We start from the raw sequence: 26,695 nt of genomic DNA on the forward strand, positions 1-26,695 counted from the left end.
TCATAGAGTCCTATGGGGGTAATGAAGGCCATTTTTTCCCTGGTCCTCTGATGTCATTGGTACCCGCCAATACCCACAAGCTAGCTCAATGATGGAGAATAGGGAGGCGTATTTAAGGGCAGTCAATGCTTCCTCTGTGTAGGGGAGTGGTCCTTATACATAACTTGGTTGAGTTTCCATTAGTCCACAGAGAAGCGGAGTTTCCCTCTCTTTTTTTTTCTTTACCAGGACAATGGGGGCAGTCCATGGACTGTAGCTTTCTCTGATAATACCTGTTTCTTTCATTTCATTGAGCATCTCTTTTATTGGTTGATATAAGGCAAGTGGGGCCATCTGGAACCTCTCTTGGATCAGGGAGTGGTTGGTGGCAATCAGATGCTGGATATGAGTCTGTCACAGGGTGCTCTACTCACTGTGGAGCGCCTCCTTCTGGCCATGTCTGGGCATTAGCTTTGCCAGGCCGACGTCCCGCGTGCAGTTGTTCATTCTGTCAGTCTACTGTCTTCAGACTTGACTACTTCTAGTCACTGTAGTCCATCCCTTCCAGGGTATCAAAGTTTCTTGGGACCCGCTGTTCCAGGCAGTCTTTCCTCTCACTGCCCCTCAATGACACCATTGCCCAGTGGCTGGTAGGGGAACCCATGCCCACCCTCTACACTGGGTTCCAGTCCAGAGACCCTACAACAAGATTGAACCTTACTGCTGTATACCTGGGCTACTTCCTATCTTTCCTTCTCTCACCCTGAGAGTGACTGCAGCCTCTTTCTCTCCGCAGCTCCCTTCTAGTCCCAGCTACTGGGCTTTATACAGGCTCCTCGTGTTTCTATCCAGCTGAATTTTATCTCTAATTAATTCCTGTTCCCTGGCTCCTCTTCCAGATGCAGCCTATGGAGTTAATTGGCCCACCTAGCCACCTAAACCCCTTAAAACCTTGTGTAGGGTGGACAGCCCATCACAGGGTCACACACCCAAAGTTGGCCAGGTGCTTGGAGAAGGTGGCAGAATGTTTCCAAGTCAGATGCTTTCTCTGTTCTGTGGTAATCTCCTCATTGCCCATATCTATCTCCTGGAGCCAGGCCTCCTGAACCTTCGCTAATGCTACTCTGCAAGGCAATAGGTGCATTCCCAGCCTCTGGTCTCTCGTTGGGAATTGCCACAGCTGCGTAGTCAAGGCAGAGGACCTGTGCAATGCCCTGATTGTGGTACAATCTTATGGGCTGATGGGCTTGGTTCAGGACTCTCCTGACAGCACCCCTTTCTTGACAGTGGCCAAGCTACAGGCCACCATGATCAGGTTTGCACTGGTGTCAGGGTAGGGTTCTACTGGGGTGTTATAATCTTTGCCTTTACGTCAGTCTTTGTCTTACACATAAGGACGGTCTTGGTATCTGGTTCTATTCTCAGAGGGCGAGTGTCCCAGATCTTAGCCTTTCCATGCATGTTGGGGAAGCATTGGTACTTCTGTATTTCTCTATTGGTGTTCTACCACACCCTTTTCCCTGCAGGGTATCCAGGGTTAATGACCTTGCAGTGCCTTTAGAAGTTCATTATAGCAGTAATGGAGCAGGTACATGCATAGAACAACAGGGGGCAGGGTGTGGTTATCAGTTTCACTTACAGTGATCCCCTGTTGGCAAAGTGTCTCAGAGCCTAGTTGGCAAGCATGTACCCAACATAGGGAATGCTGAGTCCATTCCCAGCAACTAGCCAAACCCAGTTGTTGGGAGGAGTTGATATGTCCTATGGCTGCCAGTGCCATAGAACTCCCCTGGAAACTCGTGTCTATCCACACACCATTGAAGTTGATGGGAACGATTAGACACTTGCTGATGAATCTGGATTGTTCCCAGTTGGGTGTTGGGCCTAGTGATTGTCCCTGCAGGGTTTGATCCCGCGCCATCATGGTCCCCTGTTTAAAGCTACCCTCCCTTGGGAGCACCTCCTCATGATGTAGCCGGCTTCCCAACATTGTCCCCAAGGGTTCCTTCTTAAACTTCCCAAATCCTATTCGTGATGCACTTGTAAAGTAGGGTTCCCTGGATTGAGTAGGAGTCCTGGGTCCCAGCCACATGTCTCTGTACAAACAACAACTGTCCCTTCTAGGGGGTCAGAGTTAGCTCCTGATACTGGCACCTGCATTGTGAGCTCAAACTGGTGGGTCTTGCAGTGTGATTGCAGCCATCCTGTTAGCTCCAGGTTGTGCATCTGTGAGAGTCCCTTTTTGCAAGCAGCTCATTCTCCTCCAACCAGCTCCTGATTCCAATTCTGCATCCTGTCTCAGTCTGTGCCCCAGCTCAGTGCCCCTGCTTCTCCTCTGCCTTTTCTTTTGTTCTCTCCTCGAACCTGCCAGTAGCTGTTCCCTGTCCTGCCCCCCATCCGCTCATTGGCGCAAACTCACACAGGTGGTCTGTGTTCTTGTTTTAAAGTGGCACTGCCCCCCAGGTCTATGCATAGTAGCAGGGAGGGAGAAAAGGGGAAGGGAGAAGTGACCTTATCCAGTTCCACAGGTGTGATCGCAGTGCATGGGACCAGCTTTAAGATTTTGGAGAGGATTAGTAATTTGATTCTTTTGGGATCTACCAAATTTAATCCATTTAATTAGCATAAAAGATGTCCAGTATGGGGTTCTTGCTTCATTCAGTGAGACCCTCGAAGGCGACTGTTTTGTAAGTTGTGTGGGAATGAATCATAACTTCACTGAAGCCCTTACCTTGTTCAGAGTGCACCCTTGTGCAGTTCAGGGCATTGCAGTGCTGTGCAGGCAAATACTTCCAGATTATGGCATTTTTTCTTTTAAAGAAATCTAGAAAATTTCATGTTAAAAAAACTCTATATCAAGAGACCATTCAAGTTCCATTACTAAGCCCTATAGGACAAAAAGCTATATGGTATTATATTGTATTATTTGAGATATAATATGTCATTAGGTAATTTAAGGGCTATGGGCCAGATTTTAAAAGGTATTTAGGCACATAATAGGCATTTTGAAAAGCACCTAGGTGCCTAACTTGAAATCAATGACTTTAGGCACATAGATGCTTTTGAAAATCCAAATAAATGCCTAAATATATTTATAAATCTGGCCCCATATCTGAATGCATATGCACAGGGAGCATCCTTAACACTGCAATATCCTAACTTTAGAACGCTTGCTTCTGAAACCTTTTTTTTTTTTTTTTTTTTTAATAGAATATTGTAAAACTGCTGCTAGGGAATACTAAACTTATGGTTGAGATTTCACCTCTGTTGTAAACATATTTTGAGAAATTTGCCTTTGCGGATTTGAATGTTGTTTTAGAAAATTTCAGGAGAATCTGTCCGTGTACATTTTTAGTTATATGTGAATGAAAATATACATATTTACCATTAACTGATAAATGGCTGAACTTTAAAATTTCAAAATTAGCATGTGAAACCAATGGGAATATTGTCTGTCTAAGGAGAATATGATTGGACCTTAATAGCAACAACAAAAAATGATTGCACTTTGCTTGCCATAATATATAATGTAGCTGTTAGCGCTACTCTTAGTTTATTTGTATGTAAATTTATTTCAGAAAAGCCCTGCAGAACAGTTACATTTTGCTTATGAAAATCTTGAAAAAGCAATTAATGGAATGAACATGTCTCGCTTAATGACCATTTTACCAGATGGAAAATCAGTACTTGATACCTATTGTACAAAGGTAAAGTATTACAGACCAATCAGCTTAACTTCTGTACCCGGAAAGGTAATGGAGCAAATAATTTAGCAATCAATTTGCAAACATCTAGAAGACAATAAGTTGATAAATAACAGTCAGCATGGATTTGTCAAAAACAAATTGTGTCAAACCAACCTGATAGCTTTCTTTGACAGGGTAACAAGCCTTGTGGATGGGGGGAAGCGGTAGACATGGTATATCTTGACTTCAGTAAAGCTTTTGATACTGTCTCACATAACCTTCTCATAAACTAGGGAAATGCAACCTAGATGGAGCTACTCTAAGGTAGGTGCAAAACTGGTTGGAAAACAGTTCCCAGAAATAGTTATCAGTGGTTCACAGTCATGCTAGAAGGGCATAATGAGTGGGGTCCCCCAGAGATCAGTTCTGGGTCTGGTTCTGTTCAATATCTTCATCAATGAATTAGATAATGGCATAGAGAGTACACTTATAAATATTGCGGATGATACCAAGCTGGGAGGGGTTGCAAGTGCTTTGGAGAATAGGATTAAAATTCAAAATGATCTGGAAGAGCTGGAGAAGTGGTCTGAAGTAAATAGGATGAAATTCAATAAGGACAAATGCAAAGTATTCCATTTAGGAAGGAACAATCAGTTGCACACATACAAAATGGGAAATGACTGCCTAGGAAGGAGTACTGTGGAAAGGGATCTGGTGGTCATAGTGGACCACAAGCTAAATTTGAGTCAAAAGCGTAATGCCATTGCAAAAAAAGCGAACATCATTCTGGGATGTATTAGCAGTAGTGTTGTAAGCAAGACATGAGAAGTAATTCTTCCGCACTAATCTGCGCTGATTAGGCCTCAGCTGGAGTATTGTGTCCAGTTCTGGGCACCACATTTCAGAAAGGATGTGGACAAATTGCAGAGAGTCCAAAGAAGAGCGACAAAAATGATTAAAGGTCTAGAAAACATGACCTCTGAGGAAAGATTGGAAAAATTGGGTTTGTTTAGACTGGAAAAGAGAAGACTGAGAGGAGACATGATAACAGTTTTCAAGTATGTAAAAGGTTGTTGCAGGGAGAAGGGAGAAATCCCCCCCACCCCAACCTTTGAGGATAGGATGGGAAGCAATGGGTTTCTACTGAAGCAAGGGAGGTTTAGGTTGGACATTAGGAAAAACTTCCTAACTGTCAGGGTGATTAAACACTGGAATAAATTGCCTAGGGAGGTTGTGGAGTCTACATCATTGAAGATTTTGAAGAGCAGGTTAGACAAACACCTGTCAGGAATGGTCTAGATAATACTTAGTCCTGACACGAGTGCAGGGAACTGGACTAGATGACCTCTCAAGGTCCCTTCCAGTTCTATGATTCTATTCAAAAAGACAAATTAGAACAAGATTTGTAGATAATACAATGGGATTTGATTAAATTAGAAACCCAGGCTGTGTTTACACTTGGAAATTGTGGCACCCATTTCACAGATTCATAGATTCCAAGGCCAGAAGGAACCATTGTGATCATCTAGTCCAGTGGTGGGCAACCTGCGGCCAGTCTGGGTAATCTGCTGGTGAGCCGCGAGACAGTTTGTTTACATTGACCATCTGCAGGCACGGCCGCCTGCAGCTCCCAGTGGCTGCGGTTCGCCATTTCTGGCCAATGGGAGCTGCGGGCAGCGGCGCGGGTCGCAGGGACGTGCTGGCTGCTGCTTCCCACACCTTCCATTGGCCGGGAACGGTGAACCACGGCTACTGGGAGCTGCAGACGCCCATGCCTGCAGATGGTCAATGTAAACAAACTGTTTTGCGGCCTGCCAGCAGATTACCCTGACGGGCCATGGCCTGCAGGTTGCCCAGCACTGGACTAGTCTGACCTCCTGTATAAGACAGACCATAGAACTTCCCCGAAATAACTCCTAGAGCAGATCTTTTAGAAGAACATCCCATCTTGATTTAAAAATTGTCAGTGATGGAGAATCTATCATGACCCTTGGTAAATTGTTCCAATGGTTAATTAATGGTTAATCCACTGTTAAAAATTTACACCTTATTTCCAGTCTTAATGTGTCTTTAACTTCCAGCCGTTGGATCATGTTATATCTTTCTCCACTAGATTGAAGACTCCATTATTCAATATTTGTTCCCCTGTAGATACTTATAGACTGTAATCAAGTCACCCCTTAAGCTTCTCTTTGTTAAGCTAAACAAATTGAACTCCTTGAGTCCATCACTGGACTCATTCTTGTGACTCTTCTCTGAACCCTCTCCAATTTATTAACATCCTTTTTGAATTGTGGACAACAGAACTGGACACAGTATTCCAGATGTAGTCCTACCAGTGCCAAATATAGAGGTACAATTACCTCTCTACTCCTATTTAAGTTTCCCCTGTTTATGAATCCCTGGATCGCATTAGCTCATCTAGTCACATTATCACATTAGGAGCTTATGTTCAGCTGATTATCCACCACAATCCCCTGATTTTTTTCAGAGACACTGCTTCCCAGGGTAGAGTCCCCCATTGTATAAGTATGGCCTACATGCTTTGTTCCTAGATGTATATATTTACATTTGGGCATATTAAAACTCATATTGTTTGCTTGTGCCCAGTTTACCAAGTGATGCACATTGCTCGGAATCAGGGACCTGTCTTCTTCATTATTTATCACTCCCCTCAAATTTTGTGTCAACTGCAAACTTTAACAGTGATGATTTTATGTTTTCTTCCAGATCGTTGATAAAATGTTTTAAATAGCATAGGGCTAAGAACCAATCCCTGCAGGACTCCACTGGAAACACACAAGCTCGATGATGATTCACTGTTTACAATTACATTTTGAGACCTATTAGTTCACCAGTTTTTAATCCATTTAATGTGTGCCATGTTAATTTTATATCGTTTTAGTTTTTTAATCAAAATGTTGTGCAGTACCAAATCAAACACCTTACAGAAGTCTATTATATCAATACTATTACTTTTCTCAACCAAACTTGTAATCTCCTAAAAAAAGATATCTAGTTTGACAGGATCTGTTTTCCATAAACCCATGGAATTCTTCTTGATTAATGATTAATTAATTAATAAAGTCTTGTCTCAGCCATTCCATTATCTTGCCTGGGATCTATGTCAGGCTGACAGACCTATAATTACCCAGGGCATCCCATTTACCTTTTTTTTAAAATTGGCACAACATTAGCTTTGTTCCATTCTTCTGGAACCTCCCCAGTGCTCCAAGACTTATTTAAAATCAACGTTAATGGTCCAGCGAGCTCCTCAGCCAGCTCTTTTAAAACTCGTGGATACAAGTTATTTGGACCTGCTGATTTAAAAAATTTGACTTTAGAAGCTTCTGCTTAACATCCTCCAGAGATACTAGTGGAATGAAAAGAGTGTTATCATCACCTTATGTAGAAACTATATAATTTGTTTTCCCCAAATTCAGAACAGAAATATTTATTGAACACTCTGCCTTTTCTGCATTATTATTGATAATTGTACCATTTCCATCTATTAATGGATCACTGCCATTGTTAGGATTCTTTTAATTCCTAATACATTTTTAAAAAATCCTGTTGTCCTTAACTCTGCTGGCCACAGATTTCTCTTTATGTCTCTTTGCTTCCGTTAACAATTTTCCACAGTTCTTAGCTTCTGATTTGTATTCATTACTATCCACCTCCCACTTCCTCCATTTGTTTATATTTATTTCTGTATTTATTTATTTATAGCTGCCTTCACTTCTACTCTAAACCAGCTCAGTTTTTTTAACCAGCATTGCATTCTTCCTCAACTGTGGCTTTCTGGGCTTCTAGTAAGTTCTTAAATGATTCCAAATTATCATTCACATTTTTCTGATTATATTTTTCCTCCAGTAGATTTGGCTCATAAACATTGTAAAACACATCATCTCCGCACATCCTACATAAAAGGCATGTTGAAAACGATCATTTCCCTGATGTGAACAGCATCTATTATTTCCATAACCTATTGTAGGGTAGTTGACAACGGATAGAACTATATTGTTTTTGATGTAGATAGTTCATTTGAGTATATTTTTGTGACTTCTGATTGTAAGATTCAGAAATCCTTGTTATATTTCTTACCTGTGTCTGTGTATTATACTTTACTATTGATTATGCTTTTGACTATTGTAGAGAGAATGAATTTCTGAATATTTGTGATTTACATAGTTATGGCAAATTGCTGAAACTTCCTCAACATACTGAATTAGTAATTTTCTTATTAGTAATTTCAAAATAAATATATTAAAACAGCTTATTTTAAATCAGTATTTGCTTAATTAATGCTTCCTTTTAATCAGAAGAATTCAAATGGCCAAAATCTGAATGCTTCTTCAGCATATGGTAATGATAAGCCAGCCCCAGGAAACAATTTTGTGATGGATTTACACTTGGAGCTTATTCAGGCTCAACACAGAGTCGCTGTGAAACTTCTTAACATGAAACAAGGTAAGGTTTAATAAAGCTAAGTAACTTTCACAGTTGGATTAATCTGTGCGTTAGTATATTTTTGTAATGTTATTTAAGTCATAAAAGTTTATTCATGCTTGTAAAATGCAGCAAATTTGGGGCAGTTTATATTTCACTCACAATCAGAAATAAGATGTTGAGATTAATGTCTGTTTATCAAACAATATCCTGTAGTCTTTAATCTGTACTCAGTTACATCAGTGGGAATTAAACCTTAACAAGGACTCCAGGATTTGGCTCCTAGACAATGAGTTACATGATTTCAATTGTATTGCAAATTGCTGTAATTTCATTAAAAGAAAAGAAGGAAGAAGCTCTGTAGATGGATCATCTGTAGTATACACTTTATCTCTCTCTCTCTCTCTCTCAAAGTGGATTTGAATAATTTATTTTATACTATTTGTAGTCTCAATTTCTATGCTACCAATTTATCCTTATCTACTCGATGTTAGCAAGCAACCTGTTCTCCCACTCTGGTATAGAAGGCCCCAAAGAACCATTTTGCTTGGTCCATTTTTGAATATTTAAAAGACACTATAAATCTTGCACTTTGGGATTTCCCATGAAATCCTAGTGTGGTAGGGTACCTCCTTCACCTTGTCAGCCTCAGTGTTTCTCCCTTGGACAGTGTAGGGGCCTGGAGTAAATCAGTCTGACTCTGGAGGGGTTTTCTCTTCACTGTGATTTTATTTTTCCTTATTTACATGGTTGGCTGCAGGCTAGGCCCAAGAAGTTCTCTTAAAACGGGGAAAAAACCCAAACTCCCAACACAAACAGAAATATTTTCCCCTTTCCCCTCTCTGGGCTGTTACCGTAATATGCTGGCTCCTCTCTTTCACCGGAAGAGTTTTTAAAGGTCACTAGCAGCCCTTAATTGGCCTCAGGTATCTCTAGTTAAGTCTCTCTCACTTTCCACACACTCTCACTCACACAGACTGGCTCTCATGGGTCACAGTTCCCCAATACAGATTGTCCCCAACACACACTGTAACACAGAGCCCCAACACACAGTCATATATATATATATATATACACACACACACACACACACACACACACACACACACACACACACACACACACACACACACACACACACACACACAGGCTCTCTCTCTGTCTCTCTCACATGCACTGGCTCTCTCTCTCATTCATATATATATATATACACACACACACACACACACACACACACACGTGTTGTTGTTGTTATTACTTCTTGGTACTTCCTGTCAAAATGCTTGTGGTGAGCCAGGAGTGACTAGGGGATGCAGAAGGGCCGTGGGCTCTGGCAAGATGCAGCCCCCATGTGACAGCGCGAAGCCTGCCTTGAGCTACTGTCACACATGAAGCTTGGTGTATGTCAACAATGGGGAGGTTCTGGGGGTTCGCAGGTGGGGGTCGTGGCTGTGCCCCCACAACACACTGGGGTCAGCAGTGCTGGTTGGGGATCGCCTTCAGTTGAGTATAGGGCACCAGTTTAATAATACTGCATAGGGCCTCATAAATCCTAAGGACAGCCCTGACCACAGTCTTATATCTTTCAGGACTGACTTTGTCACACTAGATAACATAAGATCCTTCTTTCCCCATGAGCTAGAAGTGCTCCTAAGGATGGCAGGGATAGGGGGATGGAATATTTAGAGGAGCAGCTATTGTCAGAGGAGGAATTCAGACACAGAACTACCTATAAATCCTCTTATAGTACTCTTCAACAGGGACATCCTAATGAGCAAGATGATGAAGCGTTTTCTTTCCATATAGGTGTTCAAATGGATGGCAAAAATCTCAAGTCTACCAAGTCTCCTGGGAAAGATGTAAATTGCCTTCATCTCTTCACAGGTAATGCATATTAATGTATTGATTAAAAAGCTTAGTGTATTATTGCTATAAAATGGGTAAATATTTGAGAATTCTTATTATATCACTTGTTTAACAATATATCTGTTTTACAGAATCAGATATAATGAATAAAATTAAAAAGAATAAGTTATCCAAAGCTATCTTCCTGATGCAAAAGGCTGTATTGATGTTCCCTAAAGGATCAGCCAGTTCTTCCCAAAAGCACCTCCTTGAGGTAATATAAATGATTTTTATTGTGAAATTTCTGAAGTACCCTTTAAAATATCAGTTTTTCACATTCCATGTAACTGAGGACTGGATTATTTCGTTCTGCAAAAACACCCAAAAGGAAGGGATCTGGTGAACTTGAAGTCAACATTAAAACCCTGTTGCAGAATTTACCCTGAAGCATTCCATGAGGTGGGATGGAGGGAGGAGTAGAAGGAAAGGGAAAGAAGTGTTTTTGAAATGGGCATTTGTTTCATCCCTAAATATCATGGATTGTCTGGAGGCCAAGCCCTCCAGGCACAAATCCTGCGGCTCTGAGCCAGCTCTGCAGATCTCCCCAAATCTTTCTTGTCCCAAATGTAGGATTTTCTTCTAAAACTACATTGGGTGGAGATTCAAAATGAGGTATGTTCAGTCCTGGATCAATGACAGGTGTATGGCTTGGTATTTTTCAACTCATAGGGGTGAGTGCATTGCATGCCTGATCCAGAGCCCATTGAAGTCATTTGGAATCTTTCCATTGACTGCAATGGCCTTTGCCCCAATTCCTATCCATTAGTATCCTCTGTCAGTGAAATACAGTACTTGTTTCTAGCCTTGGAGTATTGGGCTCTAAAACTTGTGACTATATTAGAAAATATATTTTCTGTCATTTTTAGAAGTTTCTAAAATGTTAGTTATTTTTCTCGTCCTTTCAGTCCCAGACTGTTGGACCATGGTAACAAAAACACCTGGCTTTACAGATAAAAGAATACAAAAAGTGGTCCTAATAAGATTTTTAAAACACTCTAGAAATATTTTAAACTATTTTTTCTGTAAAATATGTGGTATATGGCAGAACACAAAATGGGGTGCGGTGATATGAAGATTTACCAGCAACTTGGCCATGAGGACCTATAGTTCCACCATTTTTGAGTAATGTGGCCATCCCAAGCAAAGGCTGGTAAAGACTTTATTTGATACTACACTATTATACATTCTTCTCTCTTCCTGTGTATCTATCACACACCAGAAAGGTAGGTAAAAAGAATGTTACTTAGATTTGCAAGTTAGGTACTCAAGAGTTAGGAATGTAAGAATTAAGGTTGCCTGTGCAACCTCCTAGCTAGCAGACGGAGAAAGCTGGTGCATGTGGGTGAGTGGGGAAGTGGGCTGGCTGGTGGGGTGTAACTGGGCTGGGCTATTTCCTGAGCACCCACTCGTGGCCAGAGGTCACTGTTTCCCTGCACTCAGTCCAAAGATAATTAAATTACTACCTTTCTAGGGGTCCAATGTATTTAGTCCTCTGGGTACATATTGGCCATCCAGGCCCCAATCCTATTCAAAGTCTCTCTCCTCTTAAGTAGAGATTCCCAACCCTCCTTCCCAGAGCTGGGTCCTATCACAGTCACTCCCAGGCTTTATTTGGCTGGAGTTCAGCCTCTTGGTTCTTACTACTCCACTTTTCTGATATCAGGGTCTTCCCTGCAGGAGCCTTTCTCACTCCTTTCAACTTCTTGAACTTTGCCACTTCACTGTAGCTTTCAGCTGCCCTTTATAGGGGAAACACTAGATCGCTCTCAGGTTGGGCTCATCCTGTATTTAGGGTTGTTTTAGCCTCAGGCTCTCTGGCTCATGGGACAAGCCACCCTGTTATATGGGCCATGTGCTGAGATGGGGGGGGGGAAGGTGGAAGGGAGACTGAGCCCTCTCTCTCTCTCTCTTATCTCCCTCCTGCCAGTATGGGGTTTACCACGGTGCCACTGGCGCCATGGTGCTGGGCCCATGCAGCCTCCGGCCCAGCCCAGCCCACTCTTCTCTGCCCTCCCGCTCTCTCCTGCAGGGATAGGGGGCAGAAGCTTGGTCCTGCCAGCTCCTGCTGCAGGGCAGTCTCCGCCAGCAGCCAGCTCCCCCCGCCCCGCCTCTTCCGCGGAGCATGCCGCGTTCCTGCCCCTCCCCCTCCCCCTCCCAGCGCTTCCCCTGCCACCAAACAGCTGTTTGCCGGTGTGAGGGAAGGGGAGGAGCGGGGCCACAGTGTGCTTGCTGCTCGGGGAGGAGGTGGAGAAGAGGCGGGGGCGGGGCCTTCGGGAAGGGGGTGGAATCGGGGCATAACCCCTCAGACCCCTGCTGTGACCCGCTCAGGGCAGGGGGCTGGGAGCACCCCCATGACCCCAGCCCACACCTCCAGCCCTCTGCCCTGACTCCTGCACCCCCCTCACACACACACACACATGACCCCAGCCCTGACTCCTGCACCCCCCCCACATCACAACCCCCCACCCTGAGCACCAAGCAGGAGTTCCTGCACACACACCCACATTCCTACCTGCACCTCTTGCACCAAACAGGAGTTGCCCCAGGTAAGCGCTCCATACCCCAACCTCCTGCCCCAACCCTGAGCCCCCTCCTTCACCCTAACTCCTGGCCAGACCCTGCACCCCTGTCAGCCATTATCTGTGCAGACAGCATCACACCTGCCCAGGGCTCTGCAACAATCACACACCCTTATCCCACCACCTAGATACTTAAGAAATGCATAGGGGAAACTGAGGCATCCACACAGTATTCAGAGAAAACATTAAGAACATTCCCAGGGCTGCTCAGTGCAGAGAGAGACGAAGAGAATGGGCTAGAACCAGGGAGAAGTTAGGTACATGCTCTAAGTGGGCAGGGGTGGGGGGAATCCTGTTTACCCCCTTTCCAGCCCTGCTGCGCTTGCAGTTTATCCCCAGCCCCTCCCTTCCTCCAGGGACCAACCCTAGCTCCCTCCCCGCTGTGCTTTTGCCCCCAGCCCCTGTCTTGCTCCAGTCAGCAGGGACTAATGCTCCCCCCATGCCCCACTGTGCTCATCTTGCCCCTGGCCCCTGCCTCGCTCCAGCTGGGAACCAATCTCGCCCCACCCACCATGCCCCGCTGTACTCTTGCCCTGGCCCCTACCTCACTCCAGCTGGGGACCAATCTTCCCTCCCCCCCCCCACCATGCCCCCTGTCAGGGTGGATACAAATCAATGATTTTTAAAAAAAAAATCGGATTTTTTTGATAAAATACTTTTTGAGGAAAAAAACCTATCTAAAGATAGTTTTAATTAAGATACATTATATCTCATCATGGAATAGGGATTATAAATTCTAATTCTAAATTCTAGTATGAGACAATATATTCATGTAGTCAAGTATCAGAGGGGTAGCCATGTTAGTCTGGATCTCTAAAAAGCGACAAAGAGTCCTGTGGCACCTTATAGACTAACAGACGTATTGGAGCATAAGCTTTCGTGGGTGAATACCCACTTCATCAGAAAGTGGGTATGAATAAATGAGTTCTAATAGTTCATGGATTAGGGACCCAATCTTATGGGGTTCCACAGGCTTCTCTATAGATTATTTAGGTTAATCTTTCTATCTACCCAATGGGACTCAGTGCTCAGTCTAGAAGATACCATCAGAGATGCTTAGTCTTGCAGTTCTCAAACTGTGGATTTGTGTCTCCAGAGCTAACATGCTTGTTAACAGCAAAAATGTTTTAAAATAAATATATTAATATATAGAGGTGAGAAATAACAGACGTCAACTCTATTGTCCCTCTGCAAATTTGTGTACACAGAGTCAATCCCTTACCTCTCTCTAAAAGTGCGAAGTTTCAAAAAGTTCAATGAATAGAAGATTGTTGGGGGCAGAGTAGATCTGGACAAAGAGAAGAAGTCTGGAGATAAATGTGAGAACCGAGGGACATAGGCTTTTTTGTTAAAATATTATGTTTGCTGTTGAAGAAAAAAATCCAGAATACTTAACATTGTTGTTTTAGTTAAATAAAACAATTTAAATGTCTGTCTGGTGATGTTCTCCTCCTAATACAGCATGGCAAGAAAATCCTCCAAATATTAATGATTAACCTGTGGAATTGGAGATAGTTCACCTCCCAATGCATTCCTAAACGTCTGCTCAATTACCTTTGGTAAATGAAATAACCAAACAGTCATTCATTTTCTGATACAGCTGTAAAACTCATCTGAAAAGTTTTCAAAATAAATCACTATTTAAAAATGTATAGTGTGTACCTTCTAAAAATGAAACCTACATCTATCTCTGAGTTGTGAAGAATATGTATTAAGGTTATAACAACCAACAACAATGAACTTTTATGTAGAAAACCATGATTAAATCAAGACTTCCTGACTAGGAATTCTTCATCATTTCAATCAAATCCACCCTGCCCGCTGTGCTCTTGCCCCTGGCCCCTTCATTCCCCAGGGGGCCCACAAATATGTTTGGCGCCGGGCCACAAAAAGTTAATCCGGCCCTGCCTCCTGCACTGAGAGGTCGGGTGGGAATGGTCCTCCCAGATAGTCTGATAGGCCACTGCAGATACATGCTCGGTCTGCATGGAAAATTTGTAAGGGGAAGTCCTTCCTCACTCTTTCTGTCATCACCTACTTGGGAGGTTGGGGGGATGCTCCTTTCCCATGTGGTGCACCCAAGGGGAGCCCGGCCCAGACTAGCTGTCTCTATCCTCACTCCTGGACAGGCTCTGTGCTCCAGGATTCCTAGTGCAGTGTCTGCTATGGCAGCCGGGACCAAACTTTAGATTAGAATATTCAAGTTTAGTTGTTATCTTGTCAAGCTGCCAAAATTTTACTGATGGCACAAATAAGAAGGTGAATGGCAACTTTCAAAAAATTTATAATCAAACCTGAGTAAAATTCTATGGGACAAAGAACCCCCCCTCCCCCCAGAGCTTTCTGACTACTGAATTTCAAAGGTCTGCTGCAAACAAAAGTGGTGTTAAAACTTCTCACAAAAAGATTTCAACAGAATCTTTTATAATGAAAAGTGTTAGGAAAACTAAATATAGGAGACACTAATAGTCTGTTACTCTGTGTGTGATATGGGTCACTCAAGTGATAATGCCTGTGCTAATGGCCTTTTACTTGATCTTCAAATTTCATTGTATTAGAGCATTTTCTTCAATTTTCATTGGGGTTTATTTCTCTTTTGAAAACAGTTTTTATTGAATTCTGAGGAACATTTCAATACTGAGAAATGTCTTAAATTTGTAGCAGTTGAGAATTAAGTACATTTTAAACCACTTTGTCATTTGAGTGCTATCAATTTTAAAGAGGGAATAAGCATGTGAAATTTTTCTCTTCAGACCATTACTAATAGTTGTCATTATGGAAGCATGAATATGCTGAGTTCCTATCCTGTTCTCAGAGAACCTGGTCTCGTGTCCAAAACTCACCCTTTCCTGGGATGAGCAATACTGCTTCTCAAAAACACTGATGCAACATAACTTTATTGGTCAGGACATGTAGGTGACTGAAATCAGACAGAGGATAGATTTAAGTGGCAGGGTGCAACTGTATGGAAAAGAGGAAACTAAGGGGGGATATTATAGAGGTATATAAAATCATGAGTGATGCGGAGAAAGTGGATAAGGAAAAGTTATTTACTTATTCCCAAAATACAAGAACTAGGGGTCATCAAATGAAATTAATAGGCAGCAGGTTTAAAACAAATAAAAGGAAGTTCTTCTTCACGCAGCGCACAGTCAACTTGTGGAACTCCTTACCTGAGAAGGTTGTGAAGGCTAGGACTATAACAGAGTTTAAAAGAGAACTGGATAAATTCATGGTGGTTAAGTCCATTAATGGCTATTAGCCAGGATGGGTAAGGAATGGTGTCCCTAGCCTCTGTCTGTCAGAGGATGGAGATGGATGGCAGGAGAGAGATCACTTGATCATTGCCTGTTAGGTTCACTCCCTCTGGGGCACCTGGCATTGGCCACTGTCGGTAGGCAGGATACTGAGCTAGATGGACCTTTGGTCTGACCCGGTACTGCCTTTCTTATGTTCTTATGTTATGTTCTTATGTATTAACTTAACACTGGAGAGGGGCACTATATGCTCACCCATCTGTCATGTACTGGCATTTAACTGGGTCCAGTGTTGGGTTATCGCAAGGGTTCTCAAACTTCATTGCACTGCGACCCCCTTCTGACAACAAAAACTACTACACCAGCCCAGGATGGGAGACTGAAGCCTGAACCCACCTGAGCTCCGCTGCATGGGGGGCCAAAGCCTAAGGCTTCTGCCCAGGGCAAGAGGCCTATAACCTGAGCCCTGCCACCCAGGGCTAAAGTCCTCAGGCTTCAGCTTGGGCCCTGGGCGGTGGAGCTTTTGCTTTGGTCCTGCACCCCAGCAAGTTTAAGCCAGCTTTGGCAACACCATTAAACAGGGTTGCAACCCACTTTGGGATCCCGACCCACAGTTTGAGAACTTCTGGGTTATAGGATTCCCTTGATTTAACCAAAATCTTGGGTTAGACCCTCCTTAGCCTACCCTTGGACTCATCTCACTTCTGAAACCTCTTGCCTGCCCTTCTAAATTAAATAAATTTAAATTTCTATGGGGGTAGAGGGTACCAAAGGGAGACCTCAGTCTGTGAAGAATTCAGGTTATTCCTCCTCCCAGAGGAACAAGTTTCACCAGCAAAATCAATATTTCTTTTATTCTGGGAGCTAGCTTTAGTCTTCTTCTGCACTGGACACTGGCTGCATGTTGCAACAAACCAAACGTTCTTCAAGTGCTTGCTTATATCGATTTCAGTTAGGTGTATAGGTGCTGCATGCACAGTCTTCGGAAAGTTTTTCCCCTAGCAGCACCCCTCGGGTCAGCTGTGAAGTCCCCAGGAGTGGCGCCTCCATGGCGCTCAATATATGACCCTGCCGACCTGGCGCCAGTGACGGTCGTTGGAACTGCGGTGGCTTGCTTTGCAAGTTCTCCTCTTGATCTCCTAGTTTTTCAGTTTGCTGTAGCTTTAGTGTTAGTTGTAGTTTATGGAGGCAGCTCTGAGACCGCAATCCGCCTTGGCACGGCAAGATCTGGCACCAAGTTCATTGGTGTGACGCGCTGCGTCCATGGGAGAAGCGGCACCGCAGAAGGACTCTGGCACAGAGATGCGCGGCACTGCTGCTCCCCAGTGCCGAAGTCGTTGGGAACTGTCCAGCACCGGTCCCATTTCCCGGCGCCACAGAAGCAGCACAGGAAGCAGGGTAGGAGTGGATCTCTGCCTTCGAGTCCCACTCCTTTGGAGTTGGCCAATGGGGCGCATCCCAGGGAGGAGCACCTGGCGCAGAGAGCTTTGGAGCTGGCACTGTCAACTTCGGTCCCAGAAAGGGGATGGTTGAGTTCAGTGCCATTGGACTCCCCAAGCCATGTGGTGGAAGAGGTGGGGCTACCATCCACCCCAGACACCTCTGACCCCACAAGGAACCTTATTGCCATGATGGCACCGCAGTCCCCGGCCCTCCACCAAAGGTGGCACCATCCCGAGGCAAGCCAGCAATATTGCGTCCGCCTGCATCTCCAAGGCGTCACTCTCCAGCACCAACAAGGAGGCACCGCTTTGAGTCCTGGCACTGATCCATCTCACGAAGATGCTCGAACTCGTGGCACCAGTCGGACTCATGGCACCAGTCTGGCTTGTGGCATCACTTACCATACCGCACCGATCCTCATCTCGGCCCAGGTGGAGGTCCTGTTCTCACACAAGTCATCACAGCACTGGTCGAGGTCTTGGCGCTGGTTCGTGGAGCCACTCCAGATCTCAGCACCGCTTCACATCCTCATGGCACCGCTCACCAGCCCAGCTTCGCTTGGCACCACCATGGCCGTTGAGATCCCAGTCCTCATCTTCGGACTTGGGTGGTATCCAGATATTTGCACCGGCACCCATCAGCACATAGATGCCCCAATGTGGGCACAATGCCATGGCTGGTGCAATGGCAGGGCCTGGCCCAGTGGCCCTTTTGGAACCCGTGGGCATATCGTCAGACCCAGGGTACCTTGTCCAAGGGCTCCTGGTCGGTGGTATCCGAGACTGAGTTGCCAGCAGCCTCAGCCAGCTGCCGTGCCCCCAGGGATGCTGAGGGGGGACTCCGGCCTCTGTGCCTCCCCTGGAGCCGCCCCCTGCTCCTACAGTGGATCCGGGGATAATTGACTTGGAACAAGAAGCTGGGCAGAAGGTCCCAATGGACCAGGAGGTCCAGGATGATCCTGTTCCCCCGCTTGCTTCCTCATCATCCTCTCCAGACAAGGCAATGGCAGGGACTTTTACTTTAGGGCTACCGCCCATAGAAAGTCGTGCCCACCAGTACCTGCTGCGCAGGGTGGCGCACAATATGGGCCTACTGGCCGAGGAGGTGGTGGAATAAGAGGACCCAATGGTTGACTGTACTGGCCCCAGAAAGTCCATCCAGAGTGGCCCTGCCACTTATCAAGACCATCCAGGTCAACTCAAAGTCTTTTTGGCAGACCCCAGCCTCCATTCCCCCCACAGCCAAAGGTGTAGATACTTTGTCCCCTCTAAGGGGTACGAGTATTTGTACACCCACCCACAGCCTTGCTCCTTGGTAGTGTCAGCGGTGAATGAAAGTGAGAGGCATGGGTGGCAAGGACCCACTCCAAAGTCCAAGGACTGTAAAAGACTTGACCTTTTTGGCAGGAAGGTCTATTCCACGGGGGGCTTACAGCTCAGGACTGCTAAATAGCAGGCAATCCTGAGCAGATACAGCTTCAACTCCTGGAACTTCATGCTGAAATTTATGGAGCTGTTACCCTCGGAGTCCAGGGAGGAGTTTAGGGCTATTGTTGAGGAGTGCAAGGCAGTGGCACAGACCTTTTTACAGGCCTCACTGGACGCTGCGGACTCAGCGGCACACACTTTGTCCTCTGGCTTGGCCATGACGAGGAGCTCATGGCTGCAGGCCTCGGGTCTGCCGCCTGAAGTTCAGCAGACCCTCCAGGACCTGCCCTTTTATGGGGCAGGATTATTTGTGGAGCAAACTGACTCCAGTCTGCGTAGCCTAAAAGACTAAAGGGCTACACTGAAGTCGCTGGGGGTGCACACCCCAGCTACTAAGCGGAAACATTTTAAATCACAGCCCTCTCAATCCCGACCAACTGCATCCTCGACAGGACTTTTCTAGGAAGTGCGGTAGGAATGGCGGACAGAAGCCGTCCCAGCCCTCGTCAATTCAGGGCCTGGCACACAACTCTTCAGGCTCCAAGCAGGCCTTTTGAAGGTGCACCCAGAGACGGCGTGCCAGACTATGGACCGGATCCTCAACCCTGTTTTCTGAACTGTCTATCCCACTTCTACCATGCTGGGTCCAAATAACATCAGACTGCTGGGTTCTTCACACGGTAGAAGTGGGCTATTCTCTCCAGTTCTGCTCCTCTCCTTCCTCCCACTCCCCTTCCCTGTCCCTCTTCAGGGACCCTTCTGACAAGCACCTCCTTATCCAGGAGATGCAAACGCTCCTTGCCGCAGGGGCAGTGGAGGAGGTTCCTCAGGAGCTAAGGGGCAAGGGATTCTACTCCTGTTATTTCCTAATTCCCAAAGCCAAAGGGAGGTCTCAGACTCATTCTAGATCTGCGGGGCCTCAGCAGATTCATGGTGAAGCGGAAGTTCTTCTTCGAGTGCTTGCTCATATCCATTCCATTAGGTGTGCGCGCGCTGCGTGCACGATCGTCGGAAGATTTTCTACCCTAGCAACACCGTCGGGTCGGCTGTGGAGCCCCCTAGAGTGGCGCCTCCATGGCGCTGAATATATACCCCAGCCGACCCGGCGCCCCCTCAGTTCCTTCTTACCGCCCCTGACGGTCGTTGGAACTGTGGAGCGCGGCATAGCTGTCCTCCACTCTCCCTAGCTTAGTTAGTTATTCGCAGTTGTAGTTATAGTTATAGTTCTAGTGTTTATAGTTAAATAGTTAAATAGTTTTTAAAGTTGTTCTAGTTGTTATAGTAGTCCAGGGGATTAAGGGGGTCGTCTCCCCCTTTCTCCCCCGGCCGCGGGCCCGGGCTCATGCCCAACGCTCCCGGCTTCAAGCAGTGCGCCTCCTGCGCTAAGCCTATGCCCACGAGCGACCCGCACGACTCCTGTCTGAAGTGCCTGGGAGAGTCCCATCAAACAGATAAGTGCAAGATCTGTAAGGCCTTCAGACCAAGGACCAAGAAAGAGCGGGACTTTCGGCTCCGGCAACTCCTGATGGAGGTGGCACTTAGTCCGGACACTCCCTCTACAAGCCAAGCCCCGGCACCTAGCGCCTCGGTGCGCAGTGCCCCGGCAGCACCGGCCATGCCGACCACGCGAGTGGTGTCGGACAAGCCGCCCCGGCACCGGACCTCGTCGGCACCGCAGCAAGTGCCTCGACGCCGGTCATTATCCCCGGGGCATAAAAAAGCCCATAAGACGGGGGCCTCCGTGCCGAAGACGCCGGCTCCCCCAGTGCCGGGGGTAGAGCCGAGTCCGCCGGTGGAGCACCGAAAACAGGTGCCTCCAGCACTGTCGACTCCGGCGCCGAGGCCGTTGAGTCCGGTGCAGATAGCGTCTCCACCGAGACCGGCGGTGATACAACTCCCGTCGACTCCAGAGACCTTCACGGCGGCGAGAGACTTGATAGCTCTCACGGAGCCGGCACCGCCTCAACCATCGGCACCGACGGCACCATTGACTCGCCCGGTCCAGTCGAGGGGGAAACCTGCCTTGATGCGCCCTCCATCGCAAGGGCTGGAACCTCGGCACCGGTCCAGGTCCCGAAGCAGGTCCCCACGCCGCTCGCAGTCCCGGCACCGAATATCACCTCGGCACCGGTCGTACTCGCGGCCAAGATCTTCGTCGCGGCACCGCTCTACGTCTCGGCACCGCTATGATCGTCGGCACCGATCAACGTCGAGACGTAGTTCTCGGCACCGCCATGGTCGACGCTCGACGTCGAGAAGCCGCTCCCGGCACCGGGCATACTCCAGGTCCTCGTCGAGGTCCAGATCCGGCTCCCGGCACCGACGAGGTCATCGGCACCGATCGCGGTCCCGGCACCGTTCGCCGGCACCGCGTAGAGATAGATCATCCCCGGACCGGCACCGTGCGGCACCACAGCTCACGGGAATCGTTTCGTCTCTCTCGGCACCGCCATGGCCATCAAGATCAGTGTCTCGCTCCTCCGAAGACCTGTCGAGATCGGCATACCCCCCTCAAGGGCAAGCCGAGGAACGGGACTTGGGCCATTGGCAGGAGATGACAGAGGACCATTCTCATGGCCCATCTCACTAGTCGTTTTGGACCCCGTGGGCGTACCACCAGGAGCAAGGGGCTTCAATACCCTCGACCTCTCGCTCGGGTCACTCTGTTAGAAGGGCCCCGGAGTCTACCATCTCTCGGCCTCCGCCAGGGGGCATGGAGGCTTCCGTGTCCACGCCACCCGACGCCATGGACCCAAGCACAGGTGATGCTCCGGCCCAGGAGCAGGGGGACCAGGACCCTCCCTTGGATCCTGTACCACCAGAGGCATCTTCCTCTTCCTCTCCGGATGAGGCAGTGGCGGGCACATCATGTACAGGTCCTCCTCCGATAGATCTTCGGGCTCACCAGGATCTCCTGCGTAGGATGGCCCGTAATATGGACCTGCAGGCGGAGGAGATAGTGGAGGTGCAGGACCCTATCGTGAACATCCTCGGAGCGGATGCCCCATCGAGGGTGGCGTTACCCCTGATCCGCACGATACAGGCCAATGCAGATACGATATGGCAAACTCCTGCCTCTATCCCACCCACAGCGAGAGGGGTGGAAAGGAAATACTTTGTCCCGTCTAAAGACTACGGGTACTTGTATACCCACCCCCAACCGTGTTCACTGGTGGTGGCATCAGTGAACGCAAGAGAGCGCCACGGTCAGCAGGCTGCAGCGCCTAAATCAAAGGAGGCTAAGCGACTCGATTTGTTTGGCCGTAAAGTTTACTCAGCCGGAGGGCTGCAACTTAGAGCGGCGAACCAGCAGGCGCTCCTGAGCCGCTACAACTTTAACTCCTGGAACTCTATGGGGAAGTTTAAGGAGTTGGTTCCCCAAGAGTCCAGGGAGGAGTTTGGAGCCATGGTAGAGGAGGGTAAGAAGGTGGCTCGGACCTCCTTGCAGGCCTCCTTGGACATAGCGGACTCGGCTGCGAGGACCCTGGCTTCGGGTATCGCTATGCGGAGGATCTCCTGGCTTCAGGTTTCGGGTTTGCCTCCGGAGCTGCAGCAAACCCTACAGGATCTGCCCTTTGAGGGACATGGATTGTTCTCGGACAAGACGGACTCTCGCCTGCAGAGCCTCAAGGACTCGAGAACAATCATGCGCTCCCTGGGGATGCATGTTGCGGGCCCTCAGCGCAGACCATTTAGGCCGCAGCCTCAGCGCTTCTACCCCCCCCCGCCTCGTCAGAGACAGGACTCGGCCCGGAGGCGAGGGCGAGGTGGTAGGAGAAGGTGGACCGGCCCTCAACCAGGCCAGAACCAGGGGCCACCTAGACCACCTTCAGGCCCCAGGCAGAACTTTTGAAGGTGCGGTCGAGGACGGCGCCCCAGTCATCCCCCAGGATCCAGCCCCCTCCTTCCGGGATCGCCTCTCCCACTTCCACCGTGCTTGGTCCCTTATAACTTCGGACCGTTGGGTCCTCCGCACGGTGGAGAGGGGATACGCTATCCAGTTTTCTTCTATCCCCCCCTCCCACCCCCCTTCCCCGTCCCTCTTCAGGGACCCTTCTCACGAGCAACTTCTTATACAGGAGGTTTCTACGCTCCTGGCCCTGGGGGCCATAGAGGAGGTTCCGATAGAGTTAAGGGGTAGGGGATTTTATTCCCGTTACTTCCTGATCCCCAAGTCCAAAGGAGGTCTGCGGCCCATCTTGGACTTGCGCGGACTCAACAAATTCGTAGTAAAGTTGAAGTTCCGCATGGTCTCTTTGGGGGCCATTATCCCTTCCCTCGATCCTGGAGACTGGTTCGCCGCCCTCGACATGAAAGACGCATACTTTCACATCACAATTTACCCACCTCACAGACGCTTCCTGCGATTCGTGGTAAACACGGTGCACTACCAATTTGCAGTCCTTCCCTTCGGCCTATCCTCGGCCCCAAGAGTGTTCACGAAATGTATGGCTGTCGTGGCAGCGTACCTTCGTCGACAAGGGATACAGGTGTTCCCGTACCTAGACGACTGGCTGGTACGCGGTCGCACCAAGGAGCAAGTTCAAGCTCACGTCCACATAATAGTGCACACATTCAACGAGTTGGGCATCCTACTCAACAAGGACAAATCCACTCTAGAACCTACCCAGAGAATAGAATTCATCGGCGCAGTTCTAGACTCCAGACGTGCACAAGCCATCCTGCCAGACAACCGCTTTGGCACCATCAAGAACCTCATTCAAGGGCTCAAGGCCTTCCCAACTACCACGGTGAGGTCGTGCCTCACCCTGCTGGGTCACATGGCTTCTTGCACGTACGTAACCAGGCATGCCAGACTTCGGCTTCGCCCACTTCAAACCTGGGTGTCATCAATATACCGCCCACATCGGGACAGCCTGAACATGGTGGTCACGGTCCCGAACTCGGTCCTGACCTCCCTCACCTGGTGGCTAGATCACAATGTGGTCTGCGAGGGGATGCCTTTTCACACCCCACAACCCTCTCTGCACCTGGTCACAGACGCTTCATCTCTGGGTTGGGGCGCCCATCTCAACGAACACCATACCCAGGGCCTGTGGACTGCACCCCAGTTAGCCCTGCATATCAATGTTCGGGAACTGATGGCGGTACGCCTGGCGTGCCAAGCATTTCTCAATCTCCTACGTGGCCGTTGTGTGTTAGTTCTCATCGACAACACCACGGCCATGTTTTACATCAACAAGCAAGGAGGAGCACGTTCGTCAATTCTATGCCAAGAGGCCATTCGCCTGTGGGACTTCTGCATCGCCCACTCAATCCATCTCACGGCATCGTTCCTACCTGGTGTCCAGAACACTCTAGCGGACCGACTCAGCAGGTCCTTCCAGACGCACGAGTGGTCTATCCGTCCGGACATCATACATTCCATCTTCCAGAAGTGGGGGTTTCCCCAGATAGACCTGTTTGCATCTCGAGACAACAGGAAGTGCCACGTGTTCTGCTCCCTTCAAGGTCGAGCTCCGGGCTCCCTCTCGGATGCGTTTCTCCTTCCCTGGAAAGACCACCTGTTTTATGCCTTCCCTCCGTTTCCTCTGGTCCACAAGGTACTGCTCAAATTGCGCAGAGACCAGGCACAGGTAATTCTGATCGCTCCAGCGTGGCCGAGACAACATTGGTACACCACACTGTTGGAACTCTCGGTTCAGACACCGATCCCGCTTCCATTATGTCCGGATCTCATCTCTCAGGACCACGGCCGGCTGCGTCACCCCGACCTGCAATCACTCCACCTCACAGCGTGGCTGCTCCATGGTTCACCCAGGCAGAGCAGCAATGCTCGCACTCTGTCCAACAGATTCTGCTGAGCAGTAGGAAGCCCTCAACACGCACCACGTACCTGGCCAAGTGGAAGCGGTTCTCCTGTTGGTGCGAACAACGAGCCACGTCCCCGTTGCAGGCACCCATTCCTCTCATTTTGGAATATCTCCTCTCCCTAAAACAGCAGGGGTTGGCGATATCTTCAATTAGAGTTCACCTGGCCGCTATATCGGCCTTTCACCCAGGGGAACTCGCGTCCTCGGTATTCTCTAACCCGATGGTCGTTAGATTCCTCAAGGGCTTAGACCGGATGTACCCACAACAACGTCAGCCCGTCCCGACGTGGGACCTCAACCTGGTTCTCTCCAAGCTCACAGGTCCTCCATTCGAGCCACTGGCCACCTGTTCACTTCTGTACCTATCCTGGAAGACAGCCTTCCTTGTAGCCATCACCTCAGCAAGGCGCGTTTCTGAACTCAGGGCGCTTACATCTGAGCCCCCTTACACAGTTTTTCATAAGGATAAAGTGCAGCTTCGTCCACATCCTGCCTTTCTCCCTAAGGTGGTTTCTCCTTTTCATATCAACCAGGATATATTTCTCCCGGTCTTTTATCCCAAACCACATGCCACTCGCCAGGATCAACGTTTGCATTCCCTGGATGTACGAAGGGCCCTGGCCTTCTATATTGACCGCACAAAGCACTTTAGAAAGACGACGCAACTCTTCGTTGCAGTGGCCGACCGAATGAAAGGCTCACCGGTCTCCTCACAACGCCTATCCTCCTGGATTACGTCTTGCATCCAGACTTGCTATGACCTGGCAGGTGTCTCAGCACCGCACCTCACCGCTCACTCCACGAGGGCCCAAGCCTCCTCGACTGCTTTCCTGGCACATGTTCCGATACAGGACATTTGTAGAGCGGCGGTTTGGTCATCAGTCCACACGTTTACAGCTCACTATGCACTAGTGCAGCAGTCCAGGGACGATGCTGCATTCGGGTCAGCGGTTTTGCACACAGCAATGTCTCACTCCGACCCCACCACCTAAGTTGGGCTTGGGAGTCACCTAATGGAATGGATATGAGCAAGCACTCGAAGAAGAAAAGACGGTTACTCACCGTTGTAACTGTTGTTCTTCGAGATGTGTTGCTCATATCCATTCCAAACCCGCCCCCCGTCCCCACTGTCGGAGTAGCCGGCAAGAAGGAACTGAGGGGGCGCCGGGTCGGCTGGGGTATATATTCAGCGCCATGGAGGCGCCACTCTAGGGGGCTCCACAGCCGACCCGACGGTGTTGCTAGGGTAGAAAATCTTCCGACGATCGTGCACGCGGCGCGCGCACACCTAATGGAATGGATATGAGCAACACATCTCGAAGAACAACAGTTACAACGGTGAGTAACCGTCTTTTCTGCATGGTCTCCCTGAACTCGTCATCCCCTCTCTGGATCTGGGAGACTGGTACGCTGCCTTCAATCTCAAGGACGTGTACTTTCAAATATCCGTACGTCTTGCTCACAGACGATACCTCAGGTTTGTGGTCAGTCACAACCACTTCCAGTTTACGGTTCTCCCCTTTGGCCTGTCCACAGCCCCTCGGGTGTTCACCAAGTTCATGTTGGTGATTGCCGCCTTCCTTCCCCAGAGGCAGGTGCAGGTGTATTAGTACCTTGACAACTGACTGCTGTGGGGGCGCTCCAGGGACCAGGTAGAAGTGCAGATACATATCATGAGATCCATGTTCAACAGGTTGGGCCTTCTTCTCAACGAGAGCAAGTCAATCCTGATACCAATACAAAGGATAGGGTTTATCAGGGCAGTACTGGATTCGGGTTGTGCCAGAGCATTCCTGCCAGAGACCCATTTTCTAACGATCTCGGACGCCATACAAGGTTTCAGACAGTACCCTACCACCACAGCAAGGGCCAGCCTGAGATTACTTGATCACATGGCATCTTGTACATACGTGGTTCAACATGCCAGGATGCATCTCAGACCTCTCCAGATTGGGCTCATATCAGCATACTGCCCGGGACACAATAGTCTAGATTCTGTAGTCACTCTTCTGGGTCACGTCCTCTAGTCCTTGGGCTGGTGGCTCAACCAACAAGATGTGTGCAAAGGAGTCACCTTCCACAGACCTCAGACCTCCCTGTCCCTGGTAACGGACGTGTTGGTGCTGGGGTGGGGCG

General features: G+C 48.2%; 1 protein-coding gene across 3 annotated transcripts in view; it reads left to right on the plus strand.

The window, feature by feature from the left end:
• The window catches only part of CFAP54 (cilia and flagella associated protein 54), a 216,749-nt gene that overhangs the window by 53,034 nt on the left and 137,020 nt on the right, over positions 1 to 26,695 (plus strand). For 2 of the 3 annotated variants that reach the window (XM_054028552.1, XM_054028545.1), the window contains 4 exons: positions 3,558 to 3,686; positions 7,988 to 8,135; positions 9,921 to 9,998; positions 10,112 to 10,233. In XM_054028552.1, the coding sequence (XP_053884527.1) occupies positions 3,558 to 3,686; positions 7,988 to 8,135; positions 9,921 to 9,998; positions 10,112 to 10,233 (477 nt within the window). The remainder of the gene's footprint in view (positions 1 to 3,557; positions 3,687 to 7,987; positions 8,136 to 9,920; positions 9,999 to 10,111; positions 10,234 to 26,695) is intronic. The other variant, XM_054028538.1, reaches the window with a different exon arrangement.

This window comes from Malaclemys terrapin, chromosome 1 (genome assembly GCF_027887155.1).
Source record: "Malaclemys terrapin pileata isolate rMalTer1 chromosome 1, rMalTer1.hap1, whole genome shotgun sequence".
NCBI lineage: Eukaryota > Metazoa > Chordata > Testudines > Emydidae > Malaclemys > Malaclemys terrapin.